Source organism: Leptodactylus fuscus, chromosome 6 (assembly GCF_031893055.1).
Source record: "Leptodactylus fuscus isolate aLepFus1 chromosome 6, aLepFus1.hap2, whole genome shotgun sequence".
NCBI lineage: Eukaryota > Metazoa > Chordata > Amphibia > Anura > Leptodactylidae > Leptodactylus > Leptodactylus fuscus.
Genome location: NC_134270.1, coordinates 18724221 through 18743852, shown reverse-complemented (window position 1 = coordinate 18743852; position 19632 = coordinate 18724221). Strand labels below are relative to the sequence as shown.

Genomic DNA, 19632 nt, shown 5'->3' with positions numbered 1-19632 from the left:
AGTATCTGTAGATTCACCGGGCTCATACAGCTTCAGTTATATGCCCTTATTTATTACTAAATGGCTGGACCATTGGGCCAAACAAGCCCTCTGACCTCTTGTGTCCTCTTATTTCTTCACAGACTGTAAGCTCTTGTGAGCAGTGCCCTCACAGGTCAGATTGGATATGTTAATTTCTTTGTCCCACTGTAATGTAAATTATAGTCCGTTCATGTCCCCTCTGATTTGTAAAGCGCTGCAGAATATGTCGGCGCTATATAAAGTTATTACTATAACATTTCCCACATTGAACACAAAAATAGTTTCTCTGTGTGAATTCTTTGATGTCTAAGGAGAATTTATTTAAGGCTAAAACATTTCTCACATTCTGAACATTAAAATGAATTCTACTCTGCGTGAATTTTCTGATGTTTAAGCAGAGCTGTTTTCTGGTTAAAAGATTTCCCACATTCTGGACATGAGAATGGCTTCTCCCCCGTGTGAATTTTTTGATGCCTAACAAGATTTGAATTATGATAAAAACATTTCCCACATTCTGAACATGAGAACTGCCTTGCCCCGGTGTGATTGCGCTGATGGGCAACAAGATTTGATTTCTGATAAAAACCTTTCCCGCATTCTGAACATACATATGGCTTCTCTCCTGTGTGAATTCTCTCATGCTTAACAAGATTTGATTTGTCTCGAAAACACTTCCCACATTCCGCACACGTAAATGGCTTCTCCCCTGTGTGAATTCTCTCGTGTTTAACAAGATAAGATTTGTCTTTAAAACATTTGCCACAGTCTGAGCATGAAAATGGCTTATCCCCCGTGTGACTTTCCTGATGTCTACCAAGAGCTAATTTACTGCTATAACGTTTCCCACATTCTGAACATGAAAATGGTTTCTCTCTTGTGTGAGCTTTTAGATGTGGAGCAAGGTCTGATTTATCATTAAAAATTTTCCCACATTCTGAGCATGAAAATGTCTTCTCCTCTTTGTGAGTTCGCTCGTGTTTAACAAGATTTGAATGTGCTTTAAAACATTTCCCACATTCAGAACATGAATATGACTTCTCCTCTGTGGGAGCTTTTTGAGTTTCAGAGTGTGAAAATGGCTTCATCCCTGTCCTCTGATATTGAACACCCTTTCTGAGTCCTTTATCTTGCCTAACAGTCTTCACAGATGATAGATCTTGGCTGTGAAGGGCTGAGGGTATATCCGGGGTAATGGCTTGTTCTTCACAGGGTTCTTGTTTGATAAAAGCAACATCTGCTCTATAATCTGAAGATATGAGATGTCCCTCTGAGCTCCTTGTACAGTCATCTGCCAAGAATGAAAATTATTTTATATTTTTTTAAATATATTAATGTTTAATAACATTTGTATATAAAATGTCCATACAAATTACAAGGCATGGAGCAAAATGTAATTACTAACTAAGACAGTGATGACCAAACAGATGACAATGTTACGGTAGACCTCAGAACGAGGACCGGTAGATCAAGATGTGAAGTTTTCCTAATCTGTGTTGCAGCCACCATCTTCCTAGCTTCATGTGTCGGTGCTCCTGCCATCATTCTCATAATGAATGGTGCTTTGTGTCACAATCATATGGAAGCTCCTAATGGGTGAAGACTGAGAAGAGAAAACCCCGAACTTCATGCTGATGGCCCAAGTTAAGAAACATGTTCTGATCAAGGAGGAAGTACTCAGGGAGAACACAACTGCAGGTGAAGTGGGCAGAGTGTCTACTGCATGAGTTTATGGATCTTCAGGTTGCCAAAGTCAAGGACTGGCAAACACAAGGAGAGTAGGAGTTTTTGTCCACCAGAGAGTGGTTGGCGATGTGGCCTGGTGTGCTCTTGACAAAAAATACAGTTGGCAAAGCAATTGGGTCCCACGTGACAAGAGTACGACTTGGCGGGTCATTGGCTCAAATCGCACACATTGACGATTAAGTGGCTGCAAGTGTAGCCCTACTATGCTGGTAAAAACGGAAAGCTGTTCTACATCCCATCGTGCGTTAATCCAACTCATGCATACCTGTATACGAAGTGGAAGGACCTGGGCCCACTCGATTGGTGCATCAGGATTTGTTTCAGCCCTGCATTTAAGAGAGGTGGGTTCTGGATCCTGGACAGACACCTACCCCAGCAAGAATCAGTGATGACAAGGAATAGTGGTTTCAAGAGGCCCCGATGCTAATGTTCAAGTCTTTGGAGGCCAGGAGGCACGTGGACATTTCTTCTGCAGGCAAAGTAAGCGCGGAAAGGGTGGCATCAACTTCTTTACAGCATTCTCTGCTTAGCTTGGCAGGTACAATGACTAAGTATCGGGCACTTGGTTCATTGAGTTGACAGCCCTTAACTTGAGGGGGGGCGGTGTACTGTGGAGTGTAACTGACTCCTCAATGCCAGGAGACACTGGCCAGTGTGTTAAGTACCCACTTGATCCCTCACGTCATGTACTTCTAAAGTCAGTGGGAGCTGAGCCGCAATGACGGTGCCCGGCCACTACACAGGGCATGGAGTGGACTGTTTACATGGTATAGGGTTGATCAATGATGGGGCAGGATCCTGACCCCCCCCACACACACACACACACTGATTGGATATGTATGGTTTTATCCTAAGATTCTTGGCCAACTCCTTTAATAGACGTTCATCAAAAGCTTTTGTGTGCCCTAAGAATGGTACTACTGACCGAAGAACACTCACCTGGGCAGCTACCTGTGTCCTCCTTACACTCCTCATCATCACTCAGAAATGTCTCCGGAACAACAATAATGTTCAGATCTTCACCCTGATACAAAAACTGTAGAACAAATATTGTAATTAATAGTGTGTTGTGATCCATTCTGTACTGCAAGTCAAATTGGATGTCACATCCTAAGCCTAGGATGATAAACAGTGTGAACTTATCCATGACTTCACATTTCCGGTGTAGCAGTGCTGGCCGTGCACTCAGCTCGGCTGCATCTCCGGTGTAGTCGAGCTGAGCGCACGGCCAGCACCGCTACATCTCTGCATAGGAATGCATTGACCAGCGTTGATTGGCCGAATGCCATACAGAGTACAGCATTCGGCCAATCAACGCTGGTTCTGCCGGAGGAGGCGGAGTCTAAGATAGGTCCACAGCGGTCTCCATTCTGGTCCGATCTTGGACTCCACCTCCTCACAGACCAGCGTTGATTGGCTGAATGCTGTATTCTGTATGGCATTCGGCCAATCAACGCTGGTCAATACATTCCTATGAGAAAAGTTAGCTCCCGCATATCGCAAGCTGACAGGGATCCCGACGTAATACAGTGACTTGGGCATGTTAGATGCCCCCAGACATGCTTCCCCTGCTGTCCCAGTTGCATTCTAGGGTGTTGGCATCATTTCCTGGGGTGTCATAGTGGACTTGGTGACCCTCCTGAGTCGAAGAGTGGTTTCCTCCTAAACGAGTATTTATTCCCCATAGCCATTGAGTGGCTACTCGAATCGAACTTTGAACATTTCACTGTTCGCTCATCTCTATTAGTTACTGTTAACGTCCATCATCATACAGTCCATCCGTCATCTGTCCATTAGCCATAGACATTAATGTTAAAAAAAAACCGGATGCTTCACATCCATCATAAGTTGGCGATTTTGAATGGAGCCAAAAGTGAACCCACATTATTATCTTCAACAAACTAAAAGGACCTATGATGGATTTGATCAAAGTGAACACTAACGCACGACAGAACAAATCTCACAGAAATGGCTCTATTACTCTATATTGTTAAAATTTCCTGACAGACTAACAATGGTAGTGTGAACGGAAATGATAGCAGGAGACTAAAAAACAAGTTGACGAGGCCTTCACAGGGGAAGGTCCAACTGGTCCTGCTCCCGGAAATTATGGTAAGGGATGACATAATGTACAGTAACCGGACCCTTCTAGTTTACATTTCAGTTACACTAACAACTTGGTGTTACATTGATTTGATCGTGGAACCAGTGGAATCCTGATGATTTGTTGACAAAGTATATTCAAAGTGAGATAAAATTTCCCTGACAACTATTAATAGCCTCATTAATAAATTTACTCAATACTGAATATATCAATATTTTTTTTTATCATTTTCATTAACATATTTATCCGTTCTGGAATTTTAATAATTACAAGAATTTGCCTTCTTGGTGTTGCAATTTCAGTGTTGAGGAGTGTATAATACCTGATCATCCTGGGGTTCATTTTCTTCCTTACAGTCCGGTGGTAGAAGAGGACTGGGACATCTCTCCGGTGATGTTCTCTTACTGGATGGAACTGGAGGAAACACATACAGGGACTGAATTCATTCTTTCCATACAGATAATGAGAGGCCGTGTGTATTTAGTCATGTCTATTACCTGCTGATGTGAGGGGCTGCTGATCCTCCATCATCACCTCCTTGTACACATCTTTGTGTCCTTCTAAATACTCCCACTCCTCCATGGAGAAATAGACAGTGACATCCTGACACCTTATAGGAACCTGACAACACAATGATACAGTCATCACCAGATCCCTTCATAGCGCTCCTGTATAATGTCCCAGCATTCCCAGCAGTGTCACCTCTCCAGTCAGCAACTCAATGATCTTGTTGGTGAGTTCTAGGATCTTCTGTCCATTGATCTCCTCATGGATCAAGGAGTGAGGTGGAGGCCCCGGGATTGGGCTCAGGGTTCTCACCCATCTTTCAGATACAGGAACCTGACAGCACCCACTAGAGGTCTTCCTCACTACTGTGTAATCCTGTTTATGGAGAGACACATTAATAAATATCACTACATACGAGGGTAGTCTGAAAAGTTTCTGACCTCCATATGTAGATGGCAACAATCGTCAACCAAACTTGGGGAATGTGATCGCGCATGCGTTGGAATGTACTCACAAAAATTTCAGCCATTTTGCTCCAGCAGTTTTTCTTTGACAGTCATTGTAGTGAGTTGATGTGAGTGATTTTATGAAAATGGATAATATAGAATATCGAGCTGTCATTAGATATTTGTTTTCGAAAGGCAATACGCCTTTGCAAATTAAAGACGAGTTGGACGCTGGGGACTCTGCACCATCATGTACCACCATCAAATTTTGGGCAGCTGAATTTAAACGTTGCCGTACCAGCAAGGTTGACGATGAACATTCGGGACAGTCAAAAACTGCAACCACGAACGAAAACATTGCTCAAGTTCACCAAATGATGTTAGAGAACCGTTGAATGAAGGTTAGAGAGATAGCAAAGGCTCTTTAGCACCATTTGGTGAACTTGAGCAATGTTTTCGTTTGTGGTTGCAGTTTTTGGCCGTCCCGAACGTTCATCTTCAACCAAGCTGGTACGGTCACCTTTAAATTCAGCTGCCCAAAATTTGACAGTGGTACATGATGGTGCAGAGTCCCCATACACAGCGTCCAACGTGTCTTTAATTTGCAAAGGCGTATTGCCTTTCAAAAACAAATATCTAATGACAGCTCGATATTCGATTTTATTCAGTTTCACAAAATCACTCGTATCGACTCAACGACTGTCAAAGAAAAACCGCTGGTGCAAAATGGCTGAAATTTTTGTGAGTACATTCCAACGCATGCGCGAACACATTCCCCAAGTTTGGTTGACGAGTGTTGCCATCTACATGTGGAGGTCAGAAACTTTTCAGACTACCTTCGTACATTCCCAGAGTCCCTCACCTCTCCAGTCATATCATCTGTTGTTACTATAGATAAGAATGATGTAATGTGACATCATCAGAATCTCTCACCTCTCCAGTAAGCTGGTGCAGGATCTCTAGGGTGAGATGTAATATACTTTCCGCCATCTTGTCTTTGTCTTTCTTCATCCTTGAAAGGTCAACCAGGAAGATGATCTTATATGTTGAAGATGTCCACAAAAAGGAAGTGAACTTAAATGTAAACAAACACAGTTCCTGGAGATAATAAGTTAAAACATGTGAGGAGATAATATAATGTAGATCTTGTATGTTCGGTCTTTGTATATTTGGTACATGAGGTGAATGGCTTGTCAGGACATATCCACCGTGTTTGGTTTGAGGTGAAAGCATTTTTTAAGGACTTCAATACTGTTAGAGACCACCATGGGGAACAGCGGCACTGCCAAAAACTTAAGGGCATTAATGGTCACATGATCTACATTCTGACATCACAACTATTAGAACCAATGGCAAAATTATTTATTTTTACTAAATATTAAAAAATGTAGTTTTCCAAAAAGTTAATGTAAATTATATGAAATCCAAAAAAATGTGTCATTTAACCGTACAAGGCGTCTTCCTCATATGGTGACACATGTCAGAAAGTTCTGGCTCTTGGAGTGCGGTGATGCAAACACTGCGAAATAGGCTCAGTAACAAAAGGTGAAGGATAAACTCTGGTAATAAAAGGGTTAATGCTGCATGCGGTCCAGTAATCCTGACTGACGGTGACTATACACATATACAGATATATATACACATATATACACACACACATACCTTCACCTGTACAGCTGTATACTGTATATATCTGGGAGATGAGGAATAATACTGGGGGAAGGACCTGTGATGATGTCATGACCATGTGATCAGTCACAAATATGGGAGGAGTCAGACTTCAGGCTGCGCAGATCAAGGAACTCCCTCTATTGGTGTGCACACTTGAGGCACTGGCATCCTAATTACATCGTGGAAGTCAAATTTGCATATTCTTCCCATGTTCCTTTGCACAGTGGAGCGCTCATGGCTTAATAAGACTCCACACACCTAAATGGTGGTCTCTCCCTATGGAGTGACGATATCCCCTCAACCAGATCAAGGAACTAAAGGACCTGTGAAAATGTCATATTAGTCACATGTGGGAGGAGTCAAGTGATCACATGATGAGCTGTTACCCATTTACGTGCTCAGTGTATACAGGACTCTGCTGTGCTGGATGAGGATGTAGTTACAGTGTGGATGTAGCAGATCTGTGTGTGTAATGTGTATGGAGCAGAGCTGTGTGTGTGTATGATGTGTACGGAGCGGAGCTGTGTGTGTATGATATGTACGGAGCAGAGCTGTGTGTGTATGATGTGTATAGAGCAGAGCTGTGTGTGTATGATGTGTACGGAGCAGTACTGTGTGTGTATGATGTGTATGTAGCAGAGCTGTGTGTGTATGACGTGTATGGAGCAGAGCTGTGTGTGTATGATGTGTACGGAGCAGAGCTGTGTGTGTATGACGTGTACAGAGCAGAGCTGTGTGTGTATGACGTGTACAGAGCAGAGCTGTGTGTGTATGATGTGTATGGAGTAGAGCTGTGTGTATATGATGTATACAGAGCAGAGCTGTGTGTATGACGTGTACAGAGCAGAGCTGTATGTGTATGACGTGTACGGAGCAGAGCTGTGTGCATCCTGGGTATAAAATATGGCTGCAAAGAATCCCAATGAAGGCTGAAATATTACTTAGCCATAATCCCCTTTGTTTGCTTACTGGTATAGCGCCATCATTCTCCACAGCACTTTACAGACATTGTCAGTCACTGTCCCATATAGGGCTCACAATCTACATTCCCTATCCGTATGTCTTTGGAGTGTGGGATGAAACATGGGGAGAACATACAAACTCCTTACAGATGATGTTCTGGATTCAAACCCAGGACCCCAACGCTACAAGACAACAATGCCAACCAATGAGTCACCATGCTACTGTCTTCAAGAGTTAAGACTAAAAGCTTTAAATGTGCCCATAAAACATAACATGCAATGGGGGGGGGATGGTTTGTACAGAAAAAAATAAGTAAAGGAAAAATGATGCAACCGCCCATAGAAACCAAAGTCAGGACCCCTATGAAAATGAAAGTACCCATCTGGTTGTATAGGTAACAGCTCCAAAGTACTGTCCTTTGTAGGATTATGTAGTGGCAGATAAAAGGTAAAAAATATAAACTCAATCATCTGAAATCTTTTGATCCTGGAGACTGCACCAGGGAGAGCTTTATTTTAACTGGTGAAAAGAGGCCATATGTATGGCCATATATCCTGTGCCTGATGACCTGATGTAACTCTCTGTCTCTAAATATATAAATACTAGCTTCTGCTCGCGACTTCATGTGTTGTTTTTGGAGTCGATGATCCGCCTATATTTAGCAAATTGCTGCCGTTGATGCTCCGGCATTTCAGCAGCACTCCAGCTGTCCTGCTGCTGAACTTGTTCCTCACACTATGCCTGTGATTGTTCTGGCATCTCAGAGTTCACTGAGACGCCATATAATGAGCTTACTCTGGGGAGATCTCAAGCGTGCAGGACATGCAAGACAGCCCAGGAATTTACAGGAACAAGAAGAATGGGAGAAAATAAAGAGCCTCATCCACAACTAACACAAATAGAATTTAGGCTGTCATTGATGTTAGAGGGGGCAATGCAGGGTATTAAAAACTGGGGGATGGGAACTTTCGAACAGGGACATTATGATATTTTTGGTTATCGTTAAGATTTAAAAAGAGAAAACACAAAAGTTTGAAAATAAATGGCTTCAACTAACCACTAACCATGAGAAAAAGTATATGTGTTATCATTCATATTCTCTGAAAAAAGGCCAAAAAAATCTGCCGGGGTATGTAAACTTTTTAGCACAACCATACCTTTGGAAATGCTGTCATTTGTATCAACTGTTTTTGAAAATCAGAGAAAAATATCATTAGTAGAGATGAACGAGTACTGTTCAAAACTCCAGTTTTGAATAGCACGCACCCATAAGAATGAATGGACGTAGCCAGCTCGCAGGGGGTTAAGCGGCCGGCCGCTGGCAAGGTCTGTGTGCCGGCCGCTTCCATTCATTCCTATGGGTGCGTGCTATTCGAAACGGCCGTTTCGAATAGTACTCGCTCATCTCTAATCATTAGCAGATTTATCAGTTCCAGAATAGGTGCACTGTCACATCATCACCGCACCTATCATTCGGGCCCCAGTCCAAATCTATGTTGGGTTTTCACGGACCCCTCATTGACCAATTCATGAAAATGGACAAAAATAAGACACGTTCTAGTTCTTCTCTGTATTTCAATATCCCCATTTTATTCATTGTATTCTAAAAACTGCGGTTGTATTGCTGTTTTTGATGTTCATGTGAATAACGCCTAAGAGCAGGTAAAGGTAGGGAAGGGCTGAAGGAACCATTGGCTGGCTTATCCACCACGTTTGCTGAGGTGTGTGGTGTGTGGGGTTGTAGAAAATTGGAGGCCACCATAGCAGAGTGTAGCAGGTTGGATTTTGAAGTTATCATGTTTTAGTGGTACCCAGAAAAGATATTTGTGACATATAAAGGTTAGTTATTGCAGCAGAATTGTGAATACAGCTCCGAACTGTAAGAATATTCTTACACACAAAAAATTCCAAAAAATTCCCCGGACGTGAACCCAATCGAGAATCTGTGGGACCACCTCGATCCGGTTGTTCGCTCCATGGATGCTCAACCACCTACCTAGCGCAGCTGGCCATGGCACTCGAGTCGGCATGGCTCAACATCCTAGTGAACATCATCACACCATCCCCTCTCTTCCTGCACGTCTCGCAGCGGTCCGCTCTGCCAAAGGTGGTTATTCTGGATTTTGACAGGTGGTTACATTAATGTGACTGGGCTGTGTATTACAGGCTGCCATGAAAGTGATTGGACGTTCCAGTATATTTGTATACTGTACTGGTGATCAGACTCCCTTGGGTTGACGTGTCCTAGAGAGTCTAAAAATAAATGAATAAAAAAAGTTTTAAAGGATACTTAAAAATGAACAAAAAAAAAAATAATTTTAAATTACCCCCCTTTCCCTATGACCCAAATAAAAATAAACCAACCAAAACTAACAAACTCATTAGGTTTAAGAACTTTTTTTTATGATAGAATCTCTTTAAAATACCAATTATCCCATATACATTTTTTTTTATTTCTCAAAATATCAGATGAACCCGGATTTCAGTAACACACAGTATACAGCAAATATAGAACAGCTTATCTATAAATATAAATACAAACAAAAAATAGGGCACAGTATGGCAAAACTTCATAAATACAACACTGTGCTTAAAAAAGCGAACTGCCACAAAAAGTATTTATCAAAATTATAAAATTTTATTAAATCTTAACTTGTTAAAAGATTTTTAGAATCACGTATTTCCCCTGACGAAGCCACATCGTGGCGAAACGCGTGGCGCGGCGTGTTATTCTCATGGAGGTCCTATTATAGGTAATGAAAATCTTAGTACTATGTTAACCTTATTTCTGTATGTGCACTCTGTTTGAGACTATGTTGATATTGATATGACTCTAAACTTGTAATTATAAGTATTACACTATATTCATTGTATACAAATAATCAGAATGACATTTTTCTACAGACTTTCATATATTACTACAATATAACCTCCATGATGTATGGTTTGTACTATCCCCTATATTACTTTTTCTAAAAATCTTTTAACTTGTTAAGATTTAATACAATTTAATAATTTTGATAAATACTTTCTATAAATATAAATGACTATATGTGGTCAGAGCTCCATGGCAGTGCTGAGGAATAGGGTTAAAGTCTTTAGCAGGAGGGCTTTAAGCAGAATGGTCAGCAGGAATAAGAGCAAGTGGCCACTGTATTATTTCTCAAGAACACAAGTTTAGAAAAAATAAAATGGCTACATTTATGTGAGTTTTTAACGGTTATGAAGATGTGATTTGTGGTTAAAACATTAGCCACATTCAGAATGGCTTTGCCCTCTTTTGAAATTTTTTAACATGGGCAGATATAGTCAATTGGATAATGGCAATCCTTGTTTTAATTTACCATATTAGTAGGTGAAACGTTACCCAAATTATGGGAAGGAAATATCTTCTCTTATGTGTGACTTTTATAATGTGTAAGAAGATCTGATTTCTGATTAAAATATTTCCCACATTTTGGGCATAAAAATGGCTTCTCCCCTATGTGACTTCTCTCATGTGTAACAAGAGTTGATTTATCACGATAACATTTCCCACATCGTGAACATGAATATGGCTTCTCCCCTGTGTGAGTTCTTTGATGTCTAAGAAGAATTAATTTAAGGCTAAAACATTTCCCACAGTCAGGGCATGAAAATGGCTTCTCACCCGTGTGACATCTGATATGTCGAACAAGATTTGATTTCTGATAAAAACATTTCCCACATTCTGAACATGAATATGGCTTCTCCCCGGTGTGAATTCGTAGATGTGTAATAAGAGCTGATTTATGTTTAAAATATTTCCCACATTCTGAACATGAAAATGAATTCTCCCCTGTGTGAATTCTCTCATGAGTAACAAGAGCTGATTTCTGGTTGAAACATTTTCCACATTCTGAACATGAAAATGTTTTTTCTCCCGTGTGAATTCTCCGATGTTTAACAAGATTTGATTTGTCTCTAAAACATTTCCCACATTCTGAACAGGAAAACGGCTTCTCCCCTGTGTGAGTTCTCTCATGTTTAACAAGATATGATTTACGTCTAAAGCTTTTCTCACATTCTGCACATGTGAATTGCTTGTTCCTTGTGTGAATTCTCTGATGTTTAACAAGAGTTGATTTATTGGTATAATGTTTACCACATTCTGAACATGAATATGGCTTCTCTCCTGTGTGATCTTTTAGATGTATAATAAGATCTGATTTATGGTTAAAATATTTCTGACATTCTGGGCATGGAAACAGATTCTTCCTTGTGTGAAATCTCTCATGTTGAAGAAGATTTGATTGATCTTTAAAACATTTCCCACATTCTGAACATGAATATGGCTTCTCCCCTGTGTGAATTCTCTGATGCCCAACACTCCTTTGGCATCTTTTATTTTGTTGCTCAGCCTGTGGGTCATTCTCAGAAGATCGGACCTGTATAGAAGGATCAGATGATAGCTCTTTGCTGTGAAGGGCTGAGGGTATATCTGGGATAATGCCTTTTTCTTCATATGTATCTTGTGTGATACCACCATCATCTGCTTTATAATCTGAAGATATGAGATGTCCCTCTGAGCCCCTAGTACAGATATCTGCCAAGAAGAAAACGGATTATTATTTTTGAATAATAAAACCTTAATTTTAAATTGATATTTTAGAACATTTCTATATAAACTGTCAATATAAATTACGGATAGAGTTGCCTGGGATATTTACGGTGGCTCAGTGGTTAGCACTGCAGCCTTGCAGCGCTGGAGTCCTAGGTTCAAATCCTGCCAAGGGCAACATCTGCAAGGAGTTTGTATGTTCTCCCCGTGTTTGCGTGGGTTTCCTCCCATACATCAAAGGCATACTGATAGGGAATGTACATTGTGAGCCCTATATGGGACAGTGACTGACAATATCTGTAAAGTGCTGCGGAATATGATGGCGCTATATAAGTAAATAATAATAAAGTGTATTAAAGATGGATACAAGTTGAAGTTTCTTGCCACAGTCAGGCTGCGGTCACACTAGCAGGCGGTGACTCGATTCCCCATAAAAAATGTGGAATGTGCTTGCAGGACTTTTCTCTCTGAAGATTTCCAACGGATACCCAGTGGACCCCATTATAGTCTATGGAGTCCACCGCTTTCCGCAGGTTACTGCTTTTCAAGTGTTTTTTGTTTTTCGGGTCTCCACGCCGACCCAGAGAATAGAAACCCGAATGCTAATATGAACCTAGTACAAGGGTATTACACCATTAAACTTCTGTCTACTGCTGATACCGGAGCTGCACATTGAGTTTTGAGATATTAATAGACACAGAATGTAGATTTTTTTTTTTAAATCTATTATAATTCAGACAAATAAACAGTGGGGGTAATTCATTAAGGCTGGCATTTCCCGGGATGACACCCATCTGACAGTGGGGAGATATCAGTGCCGAAATTAACGGCTCAGATATCTCCACCACCGGGGGCACATACCAGAAAAGCCAACATTGCGCTGAATTCAGCAGACTGTTGACTTTCTAATAGTATATAAAACCACACATCGATGAGGACATGATAGGTTACCTTTAATTACGCCAAACTGACAGCGACAAAGATAACTAATGGTAGCCTGTTGTGACAAACAGCCGGTTTCATAACATACTGCATTGGAGTATTTTATTTTTACAAAATATTTTATTATTAAAATTTCACTGGTTTTTTTTGGTGTTTCCGAGGAAGAGACAAATTTGATGGTATCCCTTTTTAGGTAAAAAAAAAAAATCAAAAAGGTAGTGTATACAACTTCACTAGGTTTTGGTGTTTGGCAACACAAAAAGTGCCAAATGACAACAGATATATACAGTTATGGCCAAAAGTTTTGAGAATGACACAAATCTTCTATTTTCACATGATCTGCTGCCTTCTAGTTTTTATGTGTGTTTGTCAGATGTTTTTATCATATACAGAAATATAATTGCAATCATATTATGAGTAACAAAAGCTTATATTGACAGCTAGAATGAGTTAATGCAGCAAGTCAATATTTGCAGTGTTGACCCTTCTTCTTCAGGACCTCTGCAATTCTCCCTGGCATGCTCTCAATCAACTTCTGGACCAAATCCTGACTGATAGCAGTCCATTCTTGCACAATCAATGCTTGCATTTTGTCAGAATTTGTAGGTTTTTGTTTGTCCACCCGTCTCTTGATGATTGACCACAAGTTCTCAATGGGATTAAGATCTGGGGAGTTTCCAGGCCATGGACCCAAAATCTCTATGTTTTGTTCCCTGAGCCATTTAGTTATCACCTTTGCTTTATGGCAAGGTGCTCCATCATGCTGGAAAAGGCATTGTTGATCGCCAAACTGCTCTTGGACAGTTGGGAGAAGTTGATCTTGGAGGACATTCTGGTACCATTCTTTATTCATGGCTGTGTTTTTAGGCAAGACTGTGAGAGAGCCGATTCCCTTGGCTGAGAAGCAACCCCACACATGAATGGTTTCAGGATGCTTTACAGTTGGCATGAGGCAAGACTGGTGGTAGCGCTCACCTCGTCTTCTCCGAATAAGCTGTTTTCCAGATGTCCCAAACAATCGAAAAGGGGATTCATCAGAGAAAATGACTTTACCCCAGTCCTCAGCAGTCCACTCCCTGTACCTTTTGCAGAATATCAGTCTGTCCCTGATGATTTTTCTAGAGAGAAGTGGCTTCTTCGCTGCCCTCCTTGAGACCAGGCCTTGCTCCAAGAGTCTCCACCTCACAGTGCGTGCAGATGCACTCATACCTGCCTGCTGCCATTCCTGAGCAAGCTCTGCACTGCTGGTAGCCCGATCCCACAGCTGAAACACTTTTAAGAGATGGTCCTGGCGCTTGCTGGTCTTTCTTGGGCGCCCTGGAGCCTTTTTGTCAACAATGGAACCTCTCTCCTTGAAGTTCTTGATGATGCGATAGATTGTTGACTGAGGTGCAATCTTTCTAGCTGCGATACTCTTCCCTGTTAGGCCATTTTTGTGCAGTGCAATGATGACTGCACGTGTTTCTTTAGAGATAACCATGGTTAACAGAAGAGAAACAATGATGCCAAGCACCAGCCTCCTTTTAAAGTGTCCAGTGGTGTCATTCTTACTTAATCATGACAGATTCATCTCCAGCCCTGTCCTCATCAACACCCATACTTGTGTTAATGGAGCAATCACTGAAACAATGTTAGCTGGTCCTTTTAAGGCAGGGCTGCAATGATGTTGAAATGTGTTTTGGGTAATTGCTGTTAAACTGATCACTCTTTATAACATTCTGGAGTATATGCACATTGCCATTAGGAAAACTGAAGCAGCAGACTTTGTAGCAATTAATATTTGTATCATTCTCAAAACTTTTGGCCATGACGGTACAAAAAAAGTATATTATAACGTGACTAAATTGTCTTATCTCGGTCTCAGACACAGTACAGATTGAGTTTGAATGTTTTGAGAATTGTGACTGAGTTTGATGTATTTGCTCGACTGTGATAATACTAGTATATAACTTTACCAATGGACTCACAGTGTGCCAGACATATAGACAGAAAGAATATCTCCTATATCTCTATCAATTAACCTTTTCGATTTTCGTTTTTGACTCTCCGCCTCCCAAACCCCATAATTTTGTTATTTTTCCGTTCATCCATATAAGAGCCTAATGTTGGCGATCGTTCTTCGTAATAGTATTATTCCATACAATGTACTGGGAAGCTTGAAAAAATTCAGAATGGGGTGCAATTTCCTACAGATTTTGTTTTTATGGCATTCACTGTGCAGCCAATATGACGTCATCTGTATTCTATGTTTCAGTATGATTCTGGATAAATTTATATAGTTTTATTTATATTTTAAGCCAAAACTTTGCAAAAAAATAATTTTTTTTCTTAGAGTCACCATATTTTGACACCTGTAACTTTTTTATATTTCTGTGTACGAAGATGCATAGGGTGTCTTTTTTGCAGGGCCAGTTGTACTTTTTAGTTATATGATTATGGGGAATGTCTATTGCTTTCATCACTTGTTATGAAAATTTTTATCAGTGGTTCGACTCTTTAAATTTTGTTTCCCGCTATGGCGTTCACCCTACAGGAAAAATATTTTTATAGGTTTGTAGACCGCGCGTATACGGACATAAAAATACCTAATGTGTTTGTGTTTCAAAGTATTTTATTAATTTTTTTTAATACTGTATATATTAGACCCCTTAGCCTGATCACTAATGCAGTGTATTACAATGTTAATGCATTGTAAAATACTTGCACTTCTTTTACAGGCTGCATAGAGCAGCCTGTAATAGAAGAAATGCTGAGACAAGCCTGGGATCCTGCAGTAGTAGAAGAGGACTGGGACATCTCTCCGGTGATGTTCTCTTACTGGATGGAACTGGAGGAAACACATACAGGGACTGAATTCATTCTTTCCATACAGATAATGAGAGGCCGTGTGTATTTAGTCATGTCTATTACCTGCTGATGTGAGGGGCTGCTGATCCTCCATCATCACCTCCTTGTACACATCTTTGTGTCCTTCTAAATACTCCCACTCCTCCATGGAGAAATAGACAGTGACATCCTGACACCTTATAGGAACCTGACAACACAATGATACAGTCATCACCAGATCCCTTCATAGCGCTCCTGTATAATGTCCCAGCATTCCCAGCAGTGTCACCTCTCCAGTCAGCAGCTCAATGATCTTGTTGGTGAGTTCTAGAATCTTCTGACTATTGATCTCCTCAAGTATCAGGGGGTGAGGTGGAGGCCCCGGGATTGGGCTCAGGGTTCTCCCCCATCCTTCAGATACAGGAGCCTGACAGCGCCCACTAGAGGTCTTCTTCACTACTGTGTAATCCTGTTTATGGAGAGACACATTAATAAAAATCACTCCATCCATTCCCAGAGTCCCTCACCTCTCCAGTCATGTCATCTGTAAGGGCCCTTTTACACCGGCTTTACGCACGCTCCCACTGAAGTGAATGGGATGTGCTTTGTAGTGCTCTCGTGTACGGGTCTACGCCGTGTGAAGGTGCCCTTATTACTATAGATAAGAATGATGTAATGTGACATCATCAGAATCTCTCACCTCTCCAGTAAACTGGTACAGGATCTCTAGGGTGAGACTTAATATACTTTCTGCCATCTTGTCCCTGGCTCTTTCCATTCTTGACTAGTAAACCTGGAAAACTCTATTACATGTCCAGGATTTCCATAAAGATCCTATATTGTAAGAACATTAATATAAAAAGAATAATAATTAATGGAGACAATGAGATAAAACATGTGAGGAGATAATTATAATGAGATGAACCGTTTGGTTTGAGGTTGAGGCAGTTTCATTGTATATTTGATGCTTCACATAACTGCTACAGATAATCCTGGCATACAGCTACCTGTATGATTTGAGTATTTATGACATGTGACCTCTAGAAATACTTATGGCCCTCAGCAGTCCATCTATGTGTTTTCCAGTTTTTCATGTTTTTTTTTTGGTTTTTTCAAAATATCAGACCATGTCTTAGTTATGGTCTGTGAAAAATGGATGCCTACATAGACATATAAACATCAATTGATCTATGGAAAACATGGGCCTTAATTTGGCACAGACACTACTTGCACTAGCTTGCAGGACAGCGAGCGGCATGGAGGAAAGAGGAAAGACATCAGCATGGAGGAAAGGAGCAAAGCTCAGTCCTAAAAGTCACAAAACATATGACATTGCCATGATTAGGGCACCTCAGACTTCCACAAGGTGTTCGCACTGCCAATTACTGTCGCCCACGCTACCTGTGGTTGTTTTTATGCGCTCAGTAAAGTTTTTGCATTTTTTACTTGTCCCTGGGCTAGACAAAGCTTCTGTTTCCAAAATCTAAATTTTTTTTTTCCCTTCTATGAGTAGACATGTAAAAATGAGGTGATATAAAAATAACAAAATAAACCTGTCAGACCCCGGTAATGAATGGGTTATTGTTATGTGGCCCGGTGATCCTGTCAGACAATGACTATACACATATATATATACACACACATACCTCCTACTGTACAGCTGTTCACTGCATTTATACTTAGGGCTACAGGACCTGTGATGATGTCACTGTCATGTGATGTCACATGTAGGAGGAGTCAAGCAATCATTTGGTCAAGTGTTACCAGGTCACGTGCTCAGTGTATAGAGGACTCTGCTGTGCTGGTTGTGGTCGGTGCTGGATGAGCTGAAGTGTATGTGTCAGGATCAGGATGTAGTTACAGTGTGGATGATGTGTTTGATTTCTCTTACTTATATAGCGCCATCATATTCTGCAGCGCTTTACAGATATATATTACTAGAATCTACCCATGACTTCGTCTGCGGGTTGGCGGTGGTGCTGAGCCGCTTATATGTAACCAATCGCTGTCGCTTCTGATTCCCGGTGCACACACAAGCCTACTCCTGCGCGCCCCCGGCCCCCATTGCCCCTCGCTTGGCACCATGCTCTCTCTACCTACCACCTGCCTCTGGCAGTGGGGATGACAAACTTCCCGTTGTTATTATTATTATTGTTGGTATATAAAAAAAAAATTGTATAGTGTACATTATTATATTAATTCCATGGTGCTGTACTTTATTATATTAATTCCATGGTGCTGTACATTGTTATATTGATTCCATGGTGCTGTACATTATTATGTTAATTCCATGATGCTGTATATTATTATATTAATTCCATGGTGCTGTACATTATTACATTAATTTCATGGTGCTGTACATTATTATATTAATTCCATGGTGCTGTACATTATTATATTAATTCCATGGTACTGTACATTATTATATTAATTCCATGGTGCTGTACATTATTATATTAATTCCATGGTGCTGTACATTATTATATTAATTCCATGGTGCTGTACATTATTACATTAATTTCATGGTGCTGTACATTATTATATTAATTCCATGGTGCTGTACATTATTATATTAATTCCATGGTACTGTACATTATTATATTAATTTCATGGTGCTGTACATTATTATATTAATTCCATGGTGCTGTACATTATTATATTAATTACATGGTGCTGTACATTATTATATTATTCCATGGTGCTGTACATTATTATATTAATTCCATGGTGCTGCACATTGTTATATTGATTCCATGGTGCTGTACATTATTATATTATTCCATGGTGCTGTACATTATTATATTAATTCCATGGGGCTGTAAATTATATTAATTACATGGTGCTGTACCCATAGGTGAGTCTTCAGGGCTTTCATGAAGCCTGTGATTGTGGGGGTCAGTCTTATGTGTCTTGCAAATGAGTTCCAGAGTATGGGGGATACACGGGAGAAATCTTGGAGAAGGTTGTGTGAAGAGAGGATACAAGCTGAGCGGAGTAGGAGGTCATTGGAGGATTTGAGGTTATGTGTGGGCAGATAGCGGGAGATTGGGTCAGAGATATATGGAGGGACAGGTTGTAGATGGCTTTGTATGTCAGTGTTAGTATTTTGAACTCTATGCGCTGGGCAATGGGTAGCCGGTGACGGGATTGGCAAAGGAGAGCATCTGATGAAGAACGAGGGGCGAGATGTATTAAGCGAGCAGCAAGTTTAAGCTGGACTGGAGGAGGCGAGAGTATTTGCAGTTAGGCCATGGAGAAGGGTGTTACAGTAGTTTAAGTGGGAGATTATGAGGGCATGGCCTAGCATCTTTGTAATTTCTGGGGTGAGGAAGGAGCAGATTCGATGGATGTTCTTGAGTTAGAGGCGGCAGGAAGTGTTGAGGGTTTGCATGTGCCATTTGAAGAATAGGCCAGAGTCCAGGGGTAAGCGTGATTCTGGTAAAATGTTTTAGAATGCATTGTAAAGACATGTCTAGCAGTGATTGACCTCTCACCAAGAGGAACACTACCTAAAAGTAACCACTGAGAGGCTTTTTTATAGGGCAGTGGGGGAATCAATTTATACCCTCTTGTGGCAAGACCTAGTCAGACCACACATTCCTTACATTCATCTTCATTAAGGACATTTTTAAAACTTTTATGAGAATGTAGAAAATATTTCTCGGAAGGATCTACAATACATGCGGAAGTAAAAGACTACAAAATTACTGGAGCTAAAAGAAAAAGTAATAGAAAAGAAACCACACATATACTCACATTGTACAATATTTTTTTAATGACAAATTTGCCTCATCTAGGCGTTTGACGTCACAGAAGTGTGTGGGCACCGG

General features: G+C 40.7%; 1 protein-coding gene and 1 pseudogene across 1 annotated transcript in view; both read right to left on the bottom strand.

Moving 5' to 3' along the window:
* Positions 1 to 354: 354 nt before the first annotated feature.
* The window catches only part of LOC142210374 (uncharacterized), a 437305-nt gene continuing 418027 nt past the window's right edge, over positions 355 to 19632 (bottom strand). Inside the window, exon 2 of the mRNA XM_075279481.1 lies at positions 355 to 1309. Coding sequence (XP_075135582.1) covers positions 387 to 1106 — 720 coding nt within the window. The 5' untranslated portion in view covers positions 1107 to 1309 and the 3' untranslated portion in view covers positions 355 to 386. The remainder of the gene's footprint in view (positions 1310 to 19632) is intronic.
* Positions 1758 to 19632, bottom strand: part of LOC142209083 (uncharacterized) — a 29900-nt pseudogene continuing 12025 nt past the window's right edge.